This window comes from Gigantopelta aegis, chromosome 10 (assembly GCF_016097555.1).
Source record: "Gigantopelta aegis isolate Gae_Host chromosome 10, Gae_host_genome, whole genome shotgun sequence".
Lineage (NCBI taxonomy): Eukaryota > Metazoa > Mollusca > Gastropoda > Neomphalida > Peltospiridae > Gigantopelta > Gigantopelta aegis.
In genome coordinates, this window is record NC_054708.1 from 55669896 (window position 1) to 55680660 (window position 10765).

At 36.0% G+C, this 10765-nt stretch overlaps 1 protein-coding gene across 2 annotated transcripts; it reads right to left on the reverse strand.

Moving 5' to 3' along the window:
• Positions 1–1944: 1944 nt before the first annotated feature.
• On the reverse strand, positions 1945–10706 carry LOC121384454 (polycomb group RING finger protein 1-like). Of its 2 annotated transcripts, none has more exons than XM_041514853.1 (8): positions 10613–10706; positions 7621–7726; positions 6854–7006; positions 5738–5818; positions 5360–5462; positions 4804–4945; positions 4070–4150; positions 1945–3059 (listed from the first exon to the last, which is right to left on the reverse strand). In XM_041514853.1, exons 1-8 carry the CDS (start codon positions 10622–10624, stop codon positions 3012–3014), a joined length of 726 nt encoding a protein of 241 aa, XP_041370787.1. In that variant the 5' UTR covers positions 10625–10706; the 3' UTR covers positions 1945–3011. The 2 variants fall into 2 exon arrangements, with proteins under 2 accessions (XP_041370787.1, XP_041370788.1); XM_041514854.1 differs by lacking the exon at positions 10613–10706 and adding an exon at positions 9009–10571.
• Positions 10707–10765: the final 59 nt, after the last annotated feature.

The window sequence follows — 10765 nt, forward strand, 5'->3', positions numbered from 1 at the left end:
GGAAATGGACACTAAGTTTAGTTAATCTACAAACCTGCAACACACATTTAGATAAGGTTATTACCAAGAGAAAGTAAAGTCTGATGTTTAAATGGAGAAATGCCATCTAAAAATAACTAGAGCTCGTCTTGATGACCATTACTTCTCAGACGAATGTGCATTTTGTGAATTATGAAAAATGCATTTTGGGGTATTGCAAAAAGCTGGATGACCAGAACCACTTCAATTGTAAGAAAATTAATATTCTAAATATTAAAATGTAAGTACTTCTAATCTAAATTATCAAAAACGGCTATAATACTGAAAAATATGTTGTAGTGTTTAAATAAACTAGTGTCTGTCACTTTAAATTTATACATTATATTGGGCAGAGGTAGAGAAAAACATTATTTTAAACAATCTTTAAGAATTTGTGTGCAGTTCGAACAAGACAAAGCAGATTAGTATTGGTCAGGGGCCTAATTTACAAAGGTCTCTCAGGCTTTGCTAGACAACAAAGCATCCTCTTTGTAAGTCTTTTAGCATTGCACTGCGAGTTCGCAAATTGCAAGAGTTTAGTGAATTAGGCCCCTGGTGACATCTTGAATGTGTTAACTCCGATTTGTTTCAATTTGAAATGAAATATTCACTGACATACCATCAACAAACAAACCCATAGTTTTAAGCCAAACCTGTGAGAGGTCAATTATTGCGCTAATCCAGTTAGATGGCAACTTGTTATGGGTCATTTCGTATATACGGGTTTCCTTTTTGTCCCACCCAAAACACTTTTTATTACAAAATTTAAAAAAAACCCCTAAAACCTTGATTCCAACTTTTGTAATTTATAACTATTCCTAGGCCTTGTGTTTTAGCCATTACAATCTGAGATTATCTCCAGACATTTAAACAAATATATTGAATAACGATGCGTTTTAGATGCGGGATAAAAGGAGACCGTGAATAAAATGGCCCTTACTAAATCATCGAGTATTTTTGTTGCATTTCACCTTGGTGAAATATTGTAAACAAGCAACAACAAAAAAGAAAAGTTGCACATGGTATTTCATCCCACCTTTGCTATCTTTTTTTGCTAGAACAATGTTACCCATGTCTTCAATGTCTGAATGTATTAAACAAAATCTGTTGCTGTTAACGATGTATTTTACAGTAAATTTTAATAAATTATGTATGTTTTGTCTTATTTGTGTTGTTCATGTTCAGCAGCCAAAATTTGACATGAAATTGTGACCCAGTAAAGTATTGAATGTGTCCAGTAGACCATAAACATAATTTCATTTTAACTTTTTTTTCCCCATGCTTATAATATCCAATAATAGTTCAAGTATGCTTTCCTGGTGACACTTCAACTATCTGGGCAGATAGTTCAGGACAGTGGGTTAGTGGTTATATATTATAGTGGCCATCGAGTTGACAAAGTCACTTGGATGAGAACCGTTAACAGGATTTGAACTCTGTACTTATCAGCCTTAAGTTAATTTGGCTTAACTACTACATAAACAAGTATAAAAGAAAAGAAATGGTTTATTTAACGACGCACTCAACATTTTATTTACAGTTATGTTGCGTCAGACAAATGGTTAAGGACCACACAAATATTGAGAGAGGAAACCCGTTGTTCCCACTTCATGGGCTACTCTTTTTGATTAGCAGCAAGGGATCTTTTATATGCACCATCCCACAGACAGGGTAGTATATACCACTGACTTTGATATACCAGTCGTGGTGCACTGGTTGGAACGAGAAATAGCCCAATGGGCCCACCAACGGGGATCGATCCCACACTGACCGTGCATCTAGCAAGCGCTGTACCACTGTACCCAGTATAATGACCGTAATCTTGGATTAAGTACTGAAATTAACACTATTCAAAGAACTTCATCATCAGTAATGTGGCAGATACATTTCTTGATGGCCAAAGAAAGAAAACAACTAAACCAAGAACATGAAACAATATTTTACAAACAAAAACAGTCCTTACAGGTGTCATGAAAGTGCTGACAATCAAATTGCTACAATCACAGATACAAGCTTTGATAAAACAACTAGAATATTGAACAGATGGGTCTGTAAAACAGATCAGTATTACCAAGACTGGTAGAAGAAATTGGACATAAAAAAAGCTGGTTCTGTTGCTCCTTACTGTTCATAATGGAACCAATAGTTCTGTCATTCCAACCAGCATTTCCAGTGATTATAAAAGGTCATAACTTGTACATTTTCATGTAATGCCCTATCCAGGATAATAGATAATAAACACTATTAACTTGTAATCCTCTCACCTACACGTACAAAAGCTATTATAACACAGGGCTTCTAGATTATGGTAGCCCCACTCCAATGGCTAGTGATATTCAGTGTTAGGCTAGTAAATAACTAGCATAACTAGCCCGACGGCTAGTGGGAAAAAAACCTTGTCAAATGTTGCATTTACATATTTTGTAAATATGAATATCCTGCCCACTCTTCCCAATCTAAGAGGTTTTAAGCTCCATCTTCCTCTTTAGGTGACATATTGGATTATTACTATTAGTAAAATTGTATTTATTTAAAGTAGGGCTAGTACATTTTTAATCATGGCTAGTACATTGTTAAAATCACTGATCCCATGGCTAGTGGATTTTTATAAAATGTATAACAATTTGACCGCTGATTGAAGTGATTATTCAGGATGAGTCTGCGAAGCTGTTAAACATTCCAGTCCTTTCCATATGTACTAGGCACTGGCTAACTATTTTCCTTATTTTTTAAAGCATTATTAAAAATTCTGCATATATATCATTATTGCACCCAACACTTGATCATTCACAACCTGTCTAAATACTGTCGCACAGTTATTTCTTTTCATTCTTATCAACACACACCAACTGATAAACCAGTCTGGCTTTTGTGATATATAGTTTTAAACAAAAACAAGTTCAATATGGCACTGGTGTGTAAGGCATCTTGGTAAAGATTCCAAAGCAATGATTTGTTCATGGTTATGTTCATATTTCACAATCTTCAGATATTTATGTATTGCCTTCTTGAAATCTGTAGTATAACAGCATTGGTGTTTCCTGAAATATCAAAACAGAAAATATGATTAAATTGTTTTGTTTTTCGAATGCAGGAATGGACAATGTCAGTGCTAGGTTGGACAAACATTTTTATTAACAGAAAATGGTTTATTTAACGACGCACTCAACACATTTTATTTATGGTTATATAGCGTCCAAAATATGGTAAAGGACCACACAGATATTGAGGGAGAAAACCCGCTGTTGCCACTTCATGGACTACTTTTCAATTAGCAGCAAGGATCTTTTATATGCACCATCCCATAGATAGGATAGCACATACCACGGCCTTTGATGTACCAGTCATGGTGCGCTGGCTGGAGCGAGATAGCCCCAATGGGCCCACTGACGGGGATTGATCCTAAACTGACCGCGCATCAAGTGAGCGCTTTACCACTGGGATAACGAATGGTGCAAACAGAGATTTTGTAATTAAAAGTGCACAGGACTTTATACCAAAAACCGGGTCATGATTTAAGGATGCTCATATTATATCCAATCGATCCACTATTAATCACTTTATAATATTCACCTAACAAATTAAAAAAAATTGTTTTCACAAAAATTTCATATTCAACATGTTGGATAAGTAATCATAAATATATAGTCATTTAATTTACTTGTCATATTTGTAAGATTCTGTCTTAACAGAGACTTACATTTCATACAATCACACTACTTATAAAATTCAGATATGGTTAATTTGAAAAACAGTTATAATAAGGATTTGCAATATAAAATTTGAAATAACACTTTGTCAAACATTTGGTAATTCTAAGACGTAGTCATCAGAGGAAATCCTGCTACATTTTTCCTAATGCAGAAAGGGATCTTTTATATGCACTTTCCCACAGACGGGAAAGCACATACCACGGCTTTTGACCAGTTGTGGTGCACTGGTTGGAATGAGAAAACCCCCATTAATTTGAATAGATCCACCAAGATGGTTCTATTCTGCGATGCAACCGACCGAGTTAAATCCCACCCTACAAGGTGAGAGAAAAACCTACCTTCTCATACCAGTTCATGAGATAAATCTGTTTGAGTGACATCTCATCAGCCAGGTCCTCCTCCTCACACGAAACATCAAACTGAAACGCACATACCTCATTACTTATACATTCATATTTACCAAACCAATACTAACCTAGTACCAAACCTAAACCTATAACAATGTTACACATCCCACTCTTGCAATATTTGTTTACTTTTTAAACCTATCTATTCATAGTATATTCACATATAAAATATAAGTAAGTAAGTAACTTTTAACAGGTTCTCATAGTGGACAAATTTTAATGTATAGGATTTAGTGCAATTGACAATTTTGTTTTCTACAACTAAAAGAAAAACACCACATTTACTGCAAACCTGAAACTTACTAGAAATGGGTTGTTTTAAAAATTATTCCTGCCAAGAAAGGTACCAATCTGCATTATATTAACAAACTCCACTAAAACTACCATTTTTTTAAATATTATTTTGTGAAACACTGCTGTACGACTTATAACAGAGATTTTTTCAGGTAACTCAAGGGTGGATCCAGCAAAAACTCTTCCTTTTTAGGGGTGGGGGGTGGGAGGGGACTCTGCACCAAACTAAAAGGATTTTTTTTTTAAGAAACCTAAAAAAAAAAGGAATAAGGAGAAGACATTTGAATATATTTAGCGCAGATGGGTTCCCTAGAGCCTCAACCCTGGATCCACCTCTGTTATAAAATAGACCTTTGTACGGTTAACTATACCTCCAAAGTGGTAGGGATGTTGAGTTTTTTGTGCAGCATGGCTTTAATGTGTGCGATGAGAACACGGATGGAGCAGCGGATAAACTTCTTCTCAAGGTTCTGCAGCTGAAAACGTTTCCCATAGTGCTGTACTGTTTGTGTGCTGCAAAACACAATCTGTGATGTTGTAACAGATTTTAAACTTTGATTTCACATATTATATAATATGATACAAAAACAAACCTAGATGTTCTTCATGTCACTAATCCGTAACCTGACCTCTTACCAAAGTGCACCCCTTCACCCACCTTATAAACTAGCTCAAACATCCCAGAAGACCCCCACCTCCCAAAAAAGGCTGCAATATAATCCACTCTGTCATATGGCTTCTTCATTCTTTTTCTTGAAAAAGTACAGAAAAATTAAAGCAGAGAGAAAGGGTGGGAAAAAAATGGAGAGATCAGGTTACATATTTTTAAAACATCAAACATTTACCAAATTTTATTTCACTTATTATCCACACATTTCAAGCTATTGAAGTGACTCAAACATAATGACATTTCTTCACCGTATGTACCTGAATCTTTCCAAACATAAACATATTTGTTCATCATATCTGTACTTGTAGCCTTGTGGTTTGTTGATAATACTGGACAGCCGAGGACCACTTGCATTTTCCCCTGGAATAAAAATATGAAAAGTCAGACAACTTAAAGTTCTTTAAAAGTACCTGGAAAGGTTATTTAAAAACAACAACATACATTTGTGTTTTTAAACAAAAGATACATAAATTTGTTTAATACCGAAATTCTTTATCTAGTTATAGTTGACATAAAATCTGACAAAATATTTAACATGGCTTATATTTGAATTTAGAATTAAATTTTAATAATATATTTTTGTTTCAATTTCTGCAGAAGATAGACATGGAATTATGAATAAATTTTAAGTAAACCTTGTGTTGTAGCTTCTTTGTCTTTTTTAGGATTGAGATCACCTCGTGATTTGTAGAACTCTGCCCGCCTTTTCTCCTCATCTAAAACAAAATATTTCTAAACTTACACATAAGAATACAATTTTACAAAACAAAACACTAACTTGTTTTCACTGATGCATATCATTTGAAATGTAAAGCATACACTTAAAAATAACTATATTTTTACAAGAAGACTTAAATATGCCAACACAAACATATGACAATTGGTTACAAGTGCCTCTTAATGCCAGAAGTAACTACTGAACACTTTCTGAAGTGGTCAGACTCAGCCCACAGCTACAAACTGATGGGGAAAGAAAAGAAATGTTTTATTTAACGACGCACTCAACACATTTTATTTACGGTTATATGGCGTCAGACATATGGTTAAGGACCACACAGATTTTGAGAGGAAACCCGCTGTCGCCACTACATGGGCTACTCTTCCGATTAGCAGCAAGGGATCTTTTATTTGCGCTTCCCACAGGCAGGATAGCACAAACCATGGCCTTTGTTGAACCAGTTATGGATCACTGGTCGGTGCAAGTGGTTTACACCTACCCATTGAGCCTTGCGGAGCATTCACTCAGGGTTTGGAGTCGGTATCTGGATTAAAAATCTCATGCCTCGACTGGGATCCGAACCCAGTACCTACCAGCCTGTAGACCGATGGCCTACCACGACGCCACCGAGGCCGGTCTGATGGGGAATAACAGGCATGTGGCACAGACAGCCACAAGAGACAAACACCTGTTGCGGTTGGAGAGACAAAGACTAGGGTGTGGAGGTGAACAGTGAAAAAAGTTGAAAGTTAGGAGGAGTTGCCAGATTGGGAAGAAATGAGATGGAATTCAAAGGAGTAAATGGAAAGGGGGCAGTGGAATAAAAAAAAGAGAAGAGAATAATAATTTTAAAAAACAACAACAAAAAAACATGATAATTTGTTGAAACGAAGTACAATTTTTATCAATGAATGAATGATGGAAAAATTAATTAAAACAGCTCAACACACCAGCTATGCATAGATCTGTATTAGTAAAAAATGAACTGCCATTTATAAAGAGAACTGTATGGACATATAAATAAATTACTTACTTTCAAACAAGCCTGGTACAAGTTTGAAGACGATATCTTGCATTGTGCGGTCAGCTCGGAGATGGAACAATGGTTGGGTTTCGTGAACTTTGACACTGCATTGTGGACAACATTTACTGCTCTGAAGATATTTTACTATACAGCTCTTGCAATCTGCAATTTAAAAACATGATAAATTCAAATGTTAAAATGTTATATTCTCTTATTATCTTACACACATTCATGTTCAAAAAAAAAAAAGAAAAAAGAAAAAAGTCGAGACAGTGTGTATATGATTGGTGATCAGTTTTACATTGTAAATATATACAACACAATTTACTTTCTGTCTGTCCAGAAATTTTTAATTATGAATATAATAACTGGAAAGTAATGGTAACAATCATTTCCTTTATAACAAAAAAATGGATTGATACTTTGAAATAAAACATCAGCAAAAACATTGTCCATGTCAGGGTTTCTGCCAGAGGGTTCGGAGGGTAAAATTACACACCCTAAAATCTACAACATTAATGGATATATTTATTTTTATTTTTAGATAGACAATATTAAAAGAACTGAGCTGTTTAAAATTTGTAGTGTCCAATTTCTTAACATTTCAACACCATAATCACCTATGGGCTGCTGAAAGATGAAAATTCTGCAGTGTGGCCAACTTACATGTAGTCTCACAACTCCCTCTTTGGTGCATATACAGAAGACAATTTGACATCAAATACAGTCTGATGGCACATGATGATATATACCAGACTACATAGATCTATACTTACATGTGTGAAGACATTCAGTAATAGTGGTGGCATCGATGAAATAGCCTGCACACAAGGAGCACACAATGTGCGGATTAACATCTCGCATACAGATCTTCAAGCTTTGCTGAAAAACAAGCACCAATAATTTAATTAAATTATAAATATCATATATTAGGCATCACATGATACCAGCAACTGGCGTAGTCCGATATACAGATCTGCAGTCAAATGAGTTTAATGTCAGATTCATACGATTCTGGACTTCTAGATTATGATAGCCCCACTCCCATGGCTAGTGTTATTCAATGTTGGGCTAGTAAATAACTACTATTGGCTGATAATGTCAACTGGCGTAGTCCGATATACAGATCTGTAGTCAAATGAGTTTGATGTCAGATTCATACGATTCTGGACTTCTAGATTATGATAGCCCCACTCCCATGGCTAGTGATATTCAATGTTGGGCTAGTAAATAACTACTATTGGCTGATAATGTCCATTACCATTTTAGGGGTGGCAGATTATTTCACAATACGCTATGATGTTAATAATACCGGTATGTATATTTGTGTCTAGATGGCGGTAATTGCTTGTCTGATTACCTGCCAAATATACACCTGCCAATCAGGAATCACAGATGGAGGCAATTAAAACAAATAGACCAGTTAACTGAGAAAACACTCCATTTATCATTTCAGTACGTCGGTTAAGTCATGGACAAAACATGATACAGTTATTTCGACTTTGACTGGTGGTTTATTTTGTAATGAAAAATAATATATACTTATTGCTGGCTTACTGGGATGGATATTATAACAGAACATTGCGATGCATGCCTGTTTTATCATCCCGCAAAAATTTGGTACATTTCTTTCTTCAGTTCAAAGACTAATTCCTGATGTATTACCTAACCACCTGCTCGCCAGAGGGCATATTCACTGGGATTAAACAAAACGGCTGCCCATTATATATAATAGCAGTCACATTTATCCATTTTATTATTTAAATACACCAATATACAGTGGACTCTGTCCAAATCGGCATCTGTGTAAACTGGATTTGTGTAAACTGGCACAATTTTAAAGTCCCGTCCAGCTAACATTAATTTATTAGGAACAAAACTCTGCATACACTGGATGCTGTCTATTTCGGACTTCGCATGCAAATTCAGGAACAAAAGAACAGTTTATGTAGTAATGAGCTCTGTCTACATTGGTACGAGATCTTACCTCTACTATCTGTCAGTGGTCACCTTTGAAACAATGATGGCAGTTCTTCAGTAATTAGGACAGCAAAGTGTTATGAAATAATCGACCCTCTTTGAAGGCTTAATAAACTGAATCATACCTGTTATAAAGGGTATAGGTAACAAGATAAATCGGATTATGATTTTTATATGTTCATACCTACATTATATTAGACCAATCTGTTGTTTAGTATCTGCATGAATACAAATGACGCTTCCGTTTTGCGTTGTCTTACTGCAGTTGCAAAAGCAGAGCGACCAAAAAACGGCAATGTATCGAACTCTTCTTAGAACATAAAATAAAATTAATCGATGAATTTTCAGCAAAATCTTTGTATAAACAGAAAAAGTTAGCTTTGAAATTCAAGATCGGAAGACAGACAGTATCGGATATACTAAAAAGTAGTGACCATTACCGACAATTACCGACAAATAGCCAACAGCAAGTTAAAAAATTTGAATAGTTTCTTAGAAATACCAATATCTTTCAGGTTTATACCAATCACTAAAGCAAGCCTTGCTTAGCCTTCCTTTCACATATATATATATCTATCTTACACATAGCCCCCCTTGCACCCCCGCTTCCTATGCCAGTAGTACTTCTTGATATTAAGCAATAAAGTGCATTATATACCATTCAATATGCCTACCAGTCCAAAAGCCTTCCTTTGAGAGGGCTGTAACTGGTTAAAAAAGTAATCGGAGGCTAGAGGAGTACTGTCTTAACAATAACACCTGGTCAATTTAAAACGTGAAGTTTGCATGTCACGCAAATTCATGTAGCCAATTTGGTCACATCTTCCAGTTACAGGGATCGATTTTGGCCCACGGCACTACGGCTATTGCCGTAGGTGCCCTTGTTACTGGACGCGGTGCCCTGATAAATTGGACCGTGACCACGGCCATAAGTAGCCGTGGTTGCCTTCCTTGTATGCCCTAATGCCCTTCACATGCCTGGTACCAACTAAATTGAACTTTGCAGCATTTGTCACTTGCCGTGTATTCGTCCATAAGAACAGAAATCCAAAGAAATTATTGCTGACTCTTAGACACGCAATTTCGATGGGCGCAGCCATATTGTTATTGTTTACAAGCCACAGATCCGAGAACCACGTGGTCGCCGAGAAGTAACTGCGCAGTCGCTCTATAAAGACTGTTCTGCGCAGGGAACCTCATCTCTCACTCGCATCAGTGAAAACTTTACAGAAAGTGGCCTTGGTGCCCTACCCTTGAAAGAAATGTTGCCCTTGGTGCCCTGCCCAGTGGCCTTGGTGCCCCAAAAATTTACTCAAACCCAAAGCCAAAATGGCCTTGCCCTGAATTTTTTTTAATTCTACCCCTGCAGTTATACAAATAGATATATGAATCTGACATCAAACTCAGTTAACAGCAGATGTATTGGGACTACGGCATGAGTTCAACCCGTAACCACCTTTCAATGGTTAGGTTAGGGTTAGTCTTTAGAGCCTTTGATATGAAGGGGTACGGTCAAAGTTTTTCCATATTCATTTTGGGGTGGGCAGTGACTTTGAGGATGTGAGTAACGCGTTTCCCTATGAATATTAAAACTAGTATCAACCATTCAAGTGGTTAGTATGAAATCACTAGTGTTAGAACATAGAATTATCTCCCTTGAATGACATTGGCCCCATACCGCTTGGCTACGGATCATAAGCATGACAAGTTTGTGTCAAAATTCATTAACAAAACTGTCAACACTAATTAATTTGAAACTTAACATAATATTGAAAACACAATCCTTACATCTTCATCCATGATTCAGTTCCAAGAACTCAAAACATAAACACTTCCCTTTAACAGGAAATAAAAAATAAACTGCTCGCAATGCTAAATATTTGTTTCCGTATGTCTCGAATCTAGTCCACTGTATTGAATATGAAGAAAAAAATAATTATA

Bases quoted from the DNA above. Each gene is read 5' to 3' on its own strand.
- LOC121384454 (XM_041514853.1), bottom strand. The intron at 7,007-7,620 runs GTAAGTATAGAT...TTTAAATTGCAG, and splicing joins TACTGAATGTCTTCACACAT to ATTGCAAGAGCTGTATAGTA. The intron at 5,463-5,737 runs GTTTACTTAAAA...TTTTTATTCCAG, and splicing joins CAAAGAAGCTACAACACAAG to GGGAAAATGCAAGTGGTCCT.